We start from the raw sequence: 14555 nt of genomic DNA on the forward strand, positions 1-14555 counted from the left end.
TGACTCAAAGGTATGGAATACCCAGGAAGTTCCAACAGCATCTCAGTCCGGCGCTTCCGAACAAATTTGATGGCCACTGGTTTTTTATCAGACTTTCAAATATCCCTCATGAACGCAGCAAGTGCGATTACACGTCAGCTCGATATTCAGGTAAGTATAATGAAATCACTGCCGTAACAATGTGCGGTGTCAATCTGTTTTAGGCTACAATTTTTGATTTTATAATGAGCACAGGTTTTGACATTCATGGTCACTGTTGAGGATGGAAATTAAATAATGATGTCAATGCCATGGTAAAATGCGGTTGGAAACGAGGTTTATGGTAGTAATACATAATTAAAACTGTGAATTCATTAAAGTGTTAGTTCACCCAAAAATGAAAATTCTGTCATTAATCACTCACCTTCATGTCCTTTTAAATTCGGAAGACCTTTAATGGTTAATTAAGGTATTTTTGATGAAATCTTCTACGTCAGGGCATTCTAATGGATTCACACTAACAAACAGTGCTGGGCAGGAAGATCGGGTTAGTAGCAGTGACTATGATAATTGAAGTAGACCGATCAGTCAATATAACAAAAGTCTAGCTGAAGACAAAAGGCACAGTAGAGAGTTTGGCGATGAGGGAGATGAGAACACAGATTACCTAACCGATGACCCAGATCTGTGGCCAGACAAATTAACACACAATGACAGGGAAATGATTGTCAGAAAGTTAGCAACAAAGGTTGCAGACATGTTGAATACCAGTAGATTCACCAGGGAAACATTTTCCAGAATATATGCTGTTCACAAAATCTGCCAATGGAAGGGAAAAACTCAGAAGGGACTGACTTGTTTACAGCAAAATCACAAATGCTTTACACTGTGTTCCTTGCTTGTTTTGGGCTGGCATCCCAAAACTTTTGGCAATATAGTCTATCAGGCAAGAATGGGACCAAATTTCAACAAAAACTCCAGAAACTCAACCTCGAAGCCCATACATCTTCAAACTGTTTTGAAAAGAAGAGTATATGCTACACCATGGTAAACATGCACCCGTCCCAACTATTTTGAGACCTGTAGCAGGCATCAAATTTGAAATTAACTCATTTTGTGAATAAAACTGTAAAATTTCTCAGTTTAAACGTCTTATGTTATCCATGTTCTATCATGAATAAAATAATGGCTCATGTGATTTGAAAGTCTTTTAGTTTTCATTTTATTCAAATATTAAAAACGCCCTAACTTTTTCCGGAATTCGGTTGTACTTCAACCATTTTCGACTCACTTCAAATGCAGGCTTGGCTCTCTCAGGAGAGCACCTTGAAAAATCAAGACCATGGCGACCTCATTCTCCCCTCGAGGTTTCAGAAACTCTTGGGCCTTATGGCTGCAGCTTCTTCAGTCGTTTCGCTGAGCCTGCTCACGTGCATGGCTCCTCAAACAGTAGAAGACACGCTGTCGTGTGGCAGACCACCCCCGGGAGAATGGAGACTAAACACCTTGTAAGGAGCAAAATTAGCTGAAATTAAATTATTTATAGGGAATTATAAAGAGTCATTTAGTTTACGACCGAGCAACTGAATCGTCCAGCGTTCATCTGCTCGGGCCGTAATAAGCTCTTGGATATGAATATCCACTATCGTGAAAACACTAATTAGAACACGGTAACTTTAAGATCAACAGTTTAAGACATTAAATTTTACAAGCACACAATTCAAGACACTTGACAACTCTTTATTTGTGGGTATGTCTAAGCAATATTAGTAGGCAGTTAATGGTTGGTAATGTAACATAAATATTAGTTTTCAACTTTTTTAAAATAGGAATATAGCTGCCAGTCCTGCCTTGAACTGCAACTCGCACAAGGAGGGCATGCAGCAACACAATCAGAAAGAGTAACTACACATTTACCCACTATTTTACTGATGTTATATACTTAGTTATAATACAATATTTATATGTGTGGATTTACAAAAAATGTTTAACAGCATCACCTTCACCTGCAACTTGCAGAAGGCAACAGGTTTCAAAACAATTGAAAATGATACTAAGTACACCTTTACACTTTCTTTCAGATATTAGTATAATTCTGATTGCATACAATTTTACATAATCCATACAAAAAGTGTCTGTATGGCTTTACAATTTTTCTTTTGCCATGTAATGGCAATATTACTTTGTTATTGATTATGCTAATAATACAGTTCTAATACAGTGCTTTGTGCAATAAAAATGCTTATAGTTGTTTGATTTGTTTAATGTTTTTAATAGTTTATTCTGATCAAGACTTCATTTATTTATCCAAAATACAGCAAAAACAGTAATATCTTTTCTCCAGTATGAATTCTCATGTGGATTTCAAAGTGTCCTTTCAAGCTCTTTCCATACCGAAGGCATGCATAGTTTCTCTCCAGAGTGAATATTCAAGTGATCTTTACAATGTCCTATCTAGGGTTAGGAATCGTAAGAAATTTTCCAGTTCTGGTTATTCTGGTTCAGCATTTCACCCACCCATTACACCAGAACTGTTTTCGGAAACGAAACTAAAACAATACTGGTTCCAGATGAGAGCCGGTTTTCAGTTCCCAACCCACGTGTAGGGTTTCTTCCAGGAGTGAAGTCTCATATGAAATTTAAGATTTCCTTTCATATTGTAACTCTTTAAACACTGTTGTCAGAGGAATGGCTTGACTCTAGTGTGAATTCTTTTATGGTCTTCAAAGTGTCCTTTCTGTTGGAAACTCTTTCCACACTGAAGGCATGTGTAGGGTTTTTCTCCAGAGTGAATAATCATGTGCCTGGCATGGTTCTGTTTTTGTCCGAAACTTTTTCCACACTGTTGACAGGTGAATGGCTTCTCTCCAGTGTGAATTCTTATGTGGTCTTGAAAGTGATCTTCACGATTGAAACTCTTTCCACACTGAAGGCATGTGTAGGGGTTCTCTCCATTGTGACTTTTCATGTGCCTGTCAAGGTCTTTTTTTTGTCTGAATCTTTTTCCACACTGTTGGCAGGTGAACGGCTTCTCTCCAGTGTGAATTTTTTTGTGATTTTCAAAGTGATCTTTACGATTGAAACTCTTTCCACACTGAAGGCATGTGTAGGAGTTCTCTCCTGTGTGAATATTCATGTGCCTGTCAAGAACATTTTTTAGTCTGAAACTTTTTCCACACTGTTGGCAGGCAAACGGCTTCTCTCCAGTGTGAATTCTCATGTGGTCTTCAAATCGTCCTTTCTGAATGAAACTCTTTCCACACTCAAGGCATGTGTAGGGCTTCTCTCCAGAGTGAATGTTCATATGCCTGTCACGATTGTTTTTTCGTGTGAAACTTTTTCCACACTGTTGACAGGTGAGTGACGTCTCTATAATGTGAATTTTTATGTGGTCTTGAAAGTCTTCTTCATGATTGAAACTCTTTTCACACTGAGAGCAGGTGTAATGCTTCTCTCTACTGTGAAACTTCATGTGGAATTCAAGGTTTCCTGTTGTACTGAAACTCTTTCCACACTGTTGGCAGATAAAATGAGTTCCAGTACCAGCCTTTTGAGCTATTTTTCTTGAGGAAGTGTTTTCAATCTGTGAGTGACTAAAAGATTTTCCTCCAGTAATGAAATCATGATGATTGTTAAATTGATCTCTCTCTTCCATTTCATTTAGTGCTTCATTCTCCTCTTTCAGTGCCATCAGGTCTGAGGCAAAAAAGAAAGAAAAAAGTTAACACCTGTTAATGCCATAAAGCAACAGACATCCAAATGTTAATATGTTAAGCATCAAAATCAACTGCAAGCGAGCACAGCAGGACAAAAAAAGAAGAAAAAAATACAAAACAATGATATAAAAATAACCAACATACAGTATCTCACAGAAGTGAGTACACCCCTCACATTTTTGTAAATATTTTATATCTTTTCCTGTGACAACACTGAGGAAATGACACTTTGCTACAATGTAAAGTAGTGAGTGTACAGCTTTATAACCGGGTGTGTCTCATACGTCCTAAAAAGTGAAGCTGCGGGCTCTTTGATCGCCCCCTGGAGGCTGGATGCAGTACAGGTCATAAACCCCGCCTGCTCAATGAAGACGAATGAGACTTAAGTCAAACATAAAAATAAATTATGCTTCAAATAAAATTTTCCGAAAGATGGTTTTGGTCATTTAAGGTAGTTGTTATCACGCTGATTTATATTCAATTGTTCGTTTTTGTGATAAGTTTGGTTTTAGCTAGCAATTTGGTGCTACAGAAACGGGGCGTGTCATCGTGACTCACAGTTGATTGACAGCTTGTCTGAGGACTGTTGGGGCTTTGAGGGGAGATTGAAGATCTCTAACTATTAATTTTCAATTCCTGTGTTATTTCACACCGACAAAAACGATCTCCTGTAACGTTAGTTTAAAAATTTTATTTAAAATGGCAGGACCGTTTGACATTTTAGAGTTTCTAGAGGCGTATTATATTGAGTTCATCTACTGAATTTGCTGTTTCAAAAATATTATTGCTCTAGAAACAGAATAGCCTATTATTTTATAGGTAGAATTTAAAATTACGTATAATTTATATATATATAGCCTATTTAAAATACATCAATGCTGATGCAGCAATCTGGGCGGAAGTTGATACCGCGACTCCGCCTCCGGGCTCCACTGACGAGTCTTTCTGCGCATGCCCTGGTTCCAAACTCTTTTTTTTTTTACGTTTTTGCGTAACGTGTCAGCGCTCATAGGCGTCCGTTTTGGCTTCAGTTCAATACAATGGAAGGAAGCGGCGTCGCGTCGTCCATCTTTTTTTACAGTCTATGTTTATAACACTGTCAATTTGCTGTCCCCTCAAAATAACTCAACACACAGCCATTAATGTCTAAACCGCTGGCCACAAAAGTGAGTACACCCCTAAGTGATTATGTCCAAATTGGGCCCAAAGTGTCAATATTTTGTGTGGCCACCATTATTTTCCAACACTACCTAAACAGATCAGTTAACTTTCAAATAATATTTTCCAAAATTCTAGTTTCAGTGCAGCTTCAAAGGGCTTTAAACGATAAAAGATGAGGAATAAGGGTCTTATCTAGCAAAACGACTGGTCATTTTTGCTTCACAGTTTGCCAATGGAGTCCTCTTTCACTCCTCCATGATGACATCATGGAGCCGGTGGATGTTAGAGACCTTGCGCACCTCCACCTTTCATTTGAGGATGCTCCACAGATGCTCAATATGGTTTAGGTCTGGATACATGCTTGGCCACTCCATCACCTTTGCCCTCAGCTTATTTAGCAAGGCAGTGGTCATCTTGGAGGTGTGTTTGGGGTCATTATGTTGGAATCCAATATGTTAGCTCATACTCTGCTTAAGTATTTGACAGTACATGTTGGCATTCATGATTCCCTCTATGAACTGTAGCTCCCCAGTGCCAGCAGCACTCATGGTCTCATTAGACCACAGGACATGGTTCCAGTACTTCATGTCCTTAGTCTGCTTGTCTTCAGCAAACTGAAAGCCTACGCCATCTTTATGTAGAGCAACAATTCTATTTTTTCAGATCCTCAGAGAGTTCTTTGCCATGAGGTGCCATGTTGAACGTCCAGTGACCAGTATGAGAGAGTGAGAGCAATAACACCAAATTTAACACACCTGAAACTTTGTAAAACTAATGAGTCACATGACACCAGGGAGAGAAAATGGTTGATTAGGCCCAATTTGGAAATTTATACTTAGGGGTGTACTGACTTTTGTGCCCAGCAGTTTAGTCATTAATGGCTCTGTGTTGAGTTATTTTGAGAGCACAACAAATTGACACTGTTATACAAGCTGTACACCGTAGACTGTAAAAAAAAAGAAAAAAAAAAAGATGGACGCCGATGGACGCTGCTTCTTTCCATTGTAATAAACTGAATGTAAAATGTACAACGATGGGCAATGACTAGTCTTGTGCCAATATTTGGTAATGCGATATATCGTGATAATGAATATGCACAATAGTTATCGTGGGCATTTCAAAATACTGTAAATAATAATTTATCACCAATTATTAATTTTTATGATGCATTTAAGAATACTTTCCCCATAAACTGTATAAAATGCACAACACCGCTGTATTCTGCGTCAAAAGGACACGCGCTCAGATGTAAACAAGCCTAACGTGCATGAGAAGCACATGGCGGAACGAGTGAATGAGACGCGCTGAATGGAAGTGCGCGTTCACTCTCTAACAGCAGAGGGCGCTGATTGAACAGCAGAATGCAACGGTTACCCTGGAAACACCACAAACAAAGCAACTGCGCTGGTGAAGTTTTTAAAATGCCTCAAACATTTTAAGGCATAACATTTTCATAGTTAATGCATTAAATAATGAGACCTTATTGTAAAGTGTTACCTGATGTTCTTTTTAGCCTAATTCTTTTGCACTTTAATTTGTTTGAAAATTTGACTTTTTTTTTGTGTGTGTGTGTATTGTATTATTGTATTTAAACATTTAGAGTTATTTTTTTTAATATAATTTTTTTTATTAGAAAAAGAGTTCTTAAACCTGTTGTACTATGACAACACTTGATAATACTGTATAATTTAAAAAATTTAAAATTTGATACCGTCACATGCCTGGCGTTGACATGTTACGCAAAAACGTCAGTTTGGAGCCTGAACGTGTGCAGAAGGAATCGTCAGTGGAGCCCGGAGCCGCTTTATCAAACTTCTGCCCAGACGACTGCGTCATCATTGATGTATTTTAAATTAAACACAATTTAAAATTAAACACAATAAAATAATAGGCTGTTCTGTTTCTAGAGCAATAATATTTTTGAAACTCAAAAATTCAGCAGATAAACTCAATATAATAAGCCACTAGAAACAACTCTAAAATGTCAGAAACAGTCCTTCCATTTTAAATCAAGTTGAACTAAGGTTACAGGAGATCGATTAATTATAGAGCACTGTCTACAGCAGTTAGAGTAAAGAGGCTATCATTAGTTTTGTCCTGCTAATTATTATTTTATACCCATAAAAATAATTAGTAACTGCCAGGTAACAATCACCTGCTTTTTCCCATCATGGCTAACATTAGGTGTGTTATCTTAACTAATAACATTTATTAATTAGCTTAAAAAGCCAACATTTAACGTTTCTGAAAAAAGTTCAGTGATCCGTCAGATCCTGGAGGTTGGTTAGTACAGTTTATTGTACAATTTAATGCTAAACAACTCATTTTGTCAGTGTGAAATAACACAGACATCGAAAATTAACTCAGATATATCTTCAGTCTCCCCTCGAAGCTCCGACAGTCCTCAGAGAAGCTGTCAGTCAAAACGGTCAATCATGACGACAAGTCCCGTTTCTAAACTAAACTTATCACAAAAATTAACAATTGAATATATAAGCATTGTAACAAGTACATTAAATGACCAAAACTATATTTTGGACATTTTTATTTGAAGCGTAATTTATTTTTATGTTTTGACTCAAGTCCCATTTGTTTGCATTGATGCAGGTTTATGACCTGTACTGAATCCAGCCTCCAGGGGGCGATCAAAGAGCCTGCAGCTTCACTTTTCAGGACGTATGATGCACACCCGCTGTACACTCACTACTTTACATTGTAGCAAAGTGTCATTTCTTTAGTCTTGTCACAGAAAAAATATAAAATATTTACAAAAATGTGAGGGGTGTGCTCATTTCTGTAATACTGTATGTATCACCATTTATTGTTATCAGAAAAATGTTTAATTTCTTATTATTGATGCTCTTATTATTGAATGTTTTTTTTTTTCTTTCTTTTTTTGGTCCCACTTTATATTAAGTGGCCTTAACTACTACGTACTTACATTTAAATTAATCATTTGATACAATCCACTTATTTTTACATTGTACTTATATTTTATTAATTACATATGTAATTAATTTCTGTAATTACATTTATAATTACACTGTTGACTCATCCCTTACACCTTACCCTTAAACCTACCCATTCCACCAAAGCTTTCCCTAACCTTACCCGTATCCCACCTCAATAGCAGCAAAAGTGTTTTGCAATTCAATATGAACCCAATAAGTACATTATACTTATTGTGATAAATTCCATTTAGGATTTAAACTCCAACATTGCACAGAAACTGCTTGATGCAGTTACAAATGAAATGCCTATGCCATCTGATAATGACAGATGTCTTTGAAACACAATAGCATGTTGAGCCTGTTGAATTGCACAAAAAATGCACTGAATTATCAGTGCTTGCATTTTTGGAGGCTGAAATTCTACATGGCTGTTTATTTAGGCTATGAATATTTCTACTGAAAACATTTTACACAAAATTTCAATAACAAGAAATCAATAATTCACATTCATTTTACAGATGTCTTTTTCAACATCTACTAAGTTCTTATCAACTAAGTTTGAAAACAACAATATTCAACAGTCCATTTTATTTTGCTATAAAAATTCACTTATATTAGGTCCAAAATTGGCAGAATATTCAACCATTGCACATTTGGAAAATGCAGGAATAGAAGTAGAGCATTAATACATAATCTCCATCTGCTGTTAGTCGAATCTCCAGCAGGTGCTGTAAGAATTTCCCTTGCGGTATTTTTGAGTGGCTCTGCACGGTCTAGACGGGCTGACAGTCAGTTCAGTTACATTGTTGTGCCACAAGGTGGCGGCAAGGGACTGTCTTTGAGTCTTTAAACCATTTATTCAACTACACAAAATGCTGATTCATTTAAAGATAGATGTAATGAAACAAGCTGTTGAAATAATTTGAACTTTGAGCGCCACTTTATAAGGCACAGCTGACTAGTAACGCACTGATGCAAAGGGAGAGATTCCTATCGTTGGAGAGGACAACCTTTTTTCACAAATATGTCTCGGCCTGAAGGACAGATGCAAGTAATCGCATGCACTCAGTCGATCTCTCTCACATTCACTGCCTGTTTAGGCTTGTTTAGTGCAAATCTACGGAGCCTCTGTACAAATCACTATGGTACACATTATGCTATCATTATTAATTTATTTAAAGGTGCCGTAGAACGTCTTTTCAAAAGATGTAATATAAGTCTAAGGTGTCCCCTGAATGTGTCTGTGAAGTTTCAGCTCAAAATACCCCATCGATTTTTTATTATTCATTTTTTTAACTGCCTATTTTGGGACATAATTAAATATGTGCCGATTCAGGCTGTGGCCCCTTTAATTCCTCACGCTCCCTGCCCCCGAACTCTCGACTATAAGTGCAGTTATACAGTGCATTTACAAAGTTCACACAGCTAATATAACCCTCAAAATGGATCTTTACAAAGTGTTTGTCATTCATGCTGCATGCATTCATCAGATTATTTGAGTATAGTATTTATTTGGATGTTCACATTTGATTCTGAATGAGTTTGATAGTGCTCCGTGGCTAATGGCTAAAGCACACTGTTGGAGAGATTTATAAAGAATGAAGTTGTGTTTATGAATTATACAGACTTTAAAAATGAAAATAGCGACAGCTCTTGTCTCCGTGAATATAGTAAGAAACGATGGTAACTTTAACCACATTTAACAGTAAATTAGCAACATGCTAACGAAACATTTAGAAACAGTTTACAAATATAACTAAAAATATCATGATATCATGGATCATGTCAGTTATTGTTGCTCCATCTGCCATTTTTCGCTGTTGTTCTTGTTTGCTTACCTAGTCTGATGATTCAGCTGTGCACATCCAGACGTTAATACTGGCTTGTCTAATGCCTTGAACATGTATATTGGGGTCGTACATATTAATGAATCTGACAGTTGCGTAACAGTCAGTATTATGTTGAGATTCGCCTGTTCTTCTGAGGTCTTTTAAACAAATGAGATTTATATAAGGAGGAGGAAGCAATGGAGTTTGAAACTCAATTCATGTCTTTTCCATGTACTGAACTCGTTATTCGATTATGCAGAGGTAAATTAAATTTTTGATTTTAGTGCATAATATATATTCTTTAATATTTAGTACACATGCATGAAGTGTACAACGAGAAGGTCATAACCTTTCAAAAAATAGAAAACTTGCAAATATTGCAGTTGGCTTGTCAATAACACGGTATAACAATATTGCGGTTATCGCGACAGCCCTATTATAAGCGGGTGTTTGTGATGACCAGAGCAACAGGTAGAGTGAGTAATTCCTTCACAAAAACTGATTCACTGAAATGTAACAAGCAGTATGTTATCATTATCAGGGCCAGTTGCCTATTTATGTAGAAAAGCTGATTTCGACAAAAGCTGTGTTTACATTTAATTCAATATTTTGTTGAAGTGGTTTCCCTTCCTGTGTAGGCTACATAAGAACAGCTTTTTTTGACCGCAAAGCATATGTTATTCCCCCAACCCCTGAACAAACATTACATCTGAGGAAGACCCATATTGCTTTCTGTTGCTTTCTGTTTGTTCCTAGGGTTAATTATATGGCGGTAGATCATGGTATGAACATGTACAATTATGATATTGATGATAAGGATGAAATGACTGAGTTTTGAAAATGAAACCAACCTGTTTGTTCCTCAGTTTCTTCTTGTTTCACTGTGATTGTTTCTTCAATCCTCATGTCTTCACTCTCCTCTTTAATAAACTCCATCTTTATAATAGTGTCACATATATCTTAGTTACTTCAACAGGAGGTTTTCTGTGTTTGTCCTGTTTAGGAATAATTAACAGGAAGAAAAATAATTCCAAACTAAATAAGTGCGTCTCAATCGCTGACAAGAGAGTCAGTCAGAGTAAGTTAATGGACTTAAATCACCTGATTAAAATTTTTATATATATCATATACAAGTGGTTCTGAAATGAGGCGGCACATTTTTTATTTATGAATCAATGTAAATTCATGCATTAGTCTTAACGTTGACATCTTTCTTGTTAAACGAACATTACTTTACATTACATCAAAAAAGAAACCAAAGACAATTCTATTTTGTAATTTTACATTAACAATGTAATGTTAAATTTATCAAAATCAAGTCAATCTCATCAAGTTAGTGTTTTAATCATTTCTACATTCATTCCAAAATAATAACTAAAGACAATAATAATTTAAACTATATATTTTATTTGTGTATTGATTTTAATGTGACATAAAGCGGTGATATTTAACTGGGTGAACGCACATGTAAACAAGAGGCGGGATTTATCGCAAAATTTGCTCTCTTTAATGTCATAATTTATAATATTTGTGATGGTTTTAAGGTTTTATGTGTAATATGGATTATTTTCTTATCCTACTGAGACGCCAATGATATATATAACGTTACATAAAATTACTATTTATTATTTATATTTCGTATTCAACTATTCATACATCACATTTAATAAATTACACTTTTATGAAAACATTTGTTGTTGGTTTCTAAAAGCTGCCATTACACATTGTGTTTGTTGTTCTCGTTCATTTACTTGTAACGTCAGATTGCGGTGTTTAACTGATTCAAGACGCTCATTTTCTGTTACTCAAAAGTAGGATTTACTACCAAAAATAAAATGTTAAATAAAGCACTGCAACGTTACATTCAAGAATGGTTAATTAACTGTACATAACTTGTAAAAAATAAATTGACTGAACAGTTTGAATTGATTTAAAAACTTTAAATGTGTAAAAAATAATCAAACCTGCCGAATCACAACCATAGACAGTAGTAGATCATAACAGATGCTGGAGCGCGGCGCCGCTTTATGACGTCACAAAACAAGACCAAAATAAAGGTCCCATTCACACGCTTCTGTCTGTATACACCCAAGACAATTTTAATAACTACTAATGAAAGGGTGTGAGATTCTGTCTAATAATGTTTTGGTGTAGAAACCATTTATACCTGATATTACAATATTAATATTCAAATACAAATGTGGGTTACAAGTTTAAAATACATGTAAATGCAAGTCTTAGACAACAGGACAAAAACAAAGACAGAAATTAAATTAAGTCTTGCAGGAACAGTAGGTTTTTATTTAATGTAGAAATACTGACAGGTCATAATCGAGAGGGATTGGCTCATCTTTCAGGAAGATGAAAGGTCATCTATAACTTGCATAGGTCGCTCGTCTATGAACGTGCTGCTCGATGCAGAAGCTCATGAGAGTGTTTGATGCCCTCTATTGAAACACTTCATCATTGACTCTCTTTGCTCTGATGAAAGTGAAATATATTAAAGGATTAGTTCACTTTTAAATAAACTTTTCCTGATAATTTACTCTCCCCCATGTCATCCAAGATATCCATGTCTTTCTTTCTTCAGTCGAACAGAAATTAAAGTTTTTGATGAAATCATTCCAGGATTTTTCTTCATATAGTAGACTTGAATGGGCACCAAACGATTGAAGGTCAAAATTAGTTTCACTGCAGCTTCAAAATGTTCTACATGATCCCATACGAGTAATAAGGGTCTTATCTAGAGAAACCATCACTCATTTTCTGAAAAAAATGGAAAAAAAATTTTTTTAACCTTAAATGCTCATCTTGAACTAGCTCTCTTCTTCTTCTCTATTAGAATTCCAGCAGTGTAGACGCTGCTAAGCATATTACTGCCCTCCACAGGTCAAAGTTTGAACTAAATTTTATATTCAATATGCTAGTTCAATAGTATATAACAATAAGTTCAAACTTTGACCTGTGGAGGGCAGTAATACGCTTAGCAGCGACTACACTGCTGGAATTCAAATAGAGGAGAAAAAGAATTGAGCTAGTTCAAGATGAGCATTTAAGGTTAAAACTTATATAATTTTCAATTTTTTTCAGAAAATGAGCGATGGTTTCACTAGATAAGACCCTTATTTCTCGTCTGGGATCGTGTAGATCAATTTGAAGCTGCAGTGAAACTAATTTTGACCTTCAACTGTTTGGTGCCCATTGAAGTCCACTGTATGGAGAAAAATCCTGGAATGTTTTCATCAAAAACTTTAATTTCTTTTCAACTGAAGAAAGAAAGGCATGGACATCTTGGATGACACGGGGGTGAGTAAATTATCAGGAAAAGTTTATTTAAAAGTGAACTAATCCTTTAATATATTGAATTATTTGTGTTCATTACAGCACTGAGAGCAACAGCGGGACGATCACATGACAGATATAGAAAGAAAACACTGACATTATTCTCCACAACACTACATGATGAATTCAGAGCATGGTATTACCACAGTTCATGTAGAAAAACATGGTTTATCATGTCAGGATACTTTCTAGATCAGGACGAGCAGCATGAACCACTGAACAAAGAAACTCCAACAATTCTGACATTTACAGTAATGATGTGATTCATCTGGACTGATTTCAGAATTCAGCTTACAATTTTCCTTCTTTCATTCCTAATATATTTCAGAGTCATCTGGATTGAACTCATGATGATTAGACTCAATCCTTGTTTTTATCTTTTCTCAGAGTTGTCAGAGCATCAGGGGCTGGTTGCACCAGCTGGACATAAAAAAAGTTGGGTGTAAGCTCTACGTTGGACTTAGTTACGTCCAGCTTTCTGATGAATATTTACACCTGTTGCACCATCTAAAACTACAACTAGGCGCAGGTATGCTTAGCGTAGACGATGCACATACACGCTGACATGTTCTAAAGCACTGTTAGTTGAGACACTGTTCACATTACTATGGTTATCAACTAAACCTTTCAATAAATTCTATATATCTAGCATCTAGCGGATTGGTCTGGTCTCTCATTACTCTTTTACACTGGAAAACCCGCTGATCATGTAGCCTGTATACCAGATGCGCCATCATCTCAACATTTTTATTTATCTTTATTTTCACCATGGAAACAAGTCAAGACTTCTCACTTTACACCTACCTTTGACTAGGCGTAAGATTTAGTCTCAGACGTGTGCTACACCCAGATGGCGCAACAGGTATTAATTCTATGCATATAACGATCGGTTTGTGCAAGAAACCGAACCGTATTTATATAATTTTTTACCTCTAAAACACCACTATGTCCACTCTCAGTGAGCTACTGACACTATCCTGTTGTTATTTTTACCACAACAGAACTTGGAATATAATATATGATGCCACATTGTGCAGCTTTTGGTCGTAATTTTCAATCGTTGGGCAACAAGAGAAGTGATTCAAGTCTTTACTAGCGATAAGAGGAGAAAAGAATGGGAAGTTGTGAAGAATGTGGACGAATAAAACTTCCTCAAGAGCCATGTCTTCTTCATCTGTTTACTTTGGGTCAATGGTAATCTTATAAGGCATACAAGTCTTAATACCCTAAAACTTAAGCTTTTTCAATTTAAATTTGTAGTGCAACATTAGTGAGGAGGAAAACATTGAAGTTGTCCAATGTCTCTGTGGCTACTCAAACTGCTTTTCTGTTGTATGTTTGACGTATAAAAATCATCTGATGTGTCACCTGAATGCATTACACGGTTAAACGTGCTAAGCTACTATTTTATGCTATCACAGACATCATGTGCATCAGTGCATACAAGCTTAAAACAATACTGGTTCCAGATAAGAGCCAGTTTTCAGTTCCCAACCCTAGTCCTATCTGATTGCAACAATTTCCACACTGAGGGCACGTGTAGGGTTTCTTCCAGGAGTGAAGTCTCATGTGAAATT

General features: G+C 36.1%; 1 protein-coding gene across 1 annotated transcript; it reads right to left on the bottom strand.

The window, feature by feature from the left end:
• Positions 1–2266: 2266 nt before the first annotated feature.
• LOC137024932 (zinc finger protein OZF-like) lies at positions 2267–11660 on the bottom strand. The gene is made up of 3 exons (XM_067392886.1): positions 11601–11660; positions 10488–10631; positions 2267–3675 (listed from the first exon to the last, which is right to left on the bottom strand). The coding sequence occupies exons 2-3, from the start codon at positions 10570–10572 to the stop codon at positions 2660–2662; spliced, it is 1101 nt and encodes a 366-aa protein (XP_067248987.1). The 5' UTR covers positions 10573–10631; positions 11601–11660; the 3' UTR covers positions 2267–2659.
• Between the last annotated feature and the right edge of the window lie 2895 nt (positions 11661–14555).

The sequence above is a fragment of the Chanodichthys erythropterus genome, chromosome 8 (genome assembly GCF_024489055.1).
Source record: "Chanodichthys erythropterus isolate Z2021 chromosome 8, ASM2448905v1, whole genome shotgun sequence".
Lineage (NCBI taxonomy): Eukaryota > Metazoa > Chordata > Actinopteri > Cypriniformes > Xenocyprididae > Chanodichthys > Chanodichthys erythropterus.

Excerpts from the sequence above, each read along its gene's own strand:
- LOC137024932 (XM_067392886.1), bottom strand. The coding sequence starts at position 10,572 with ATGGAGTTTATTAAAGAGGAGAGTGAAGACATGAGGATTGAAGAAACA. Across the intron at positions 3,676-10,487 it reads AGAAACTGAGGAACAAACAG|ACCTGATGGCACTGAAAGAG; the intron begins GTTGGTTTCATT and ends TTTTTGCCTCAG.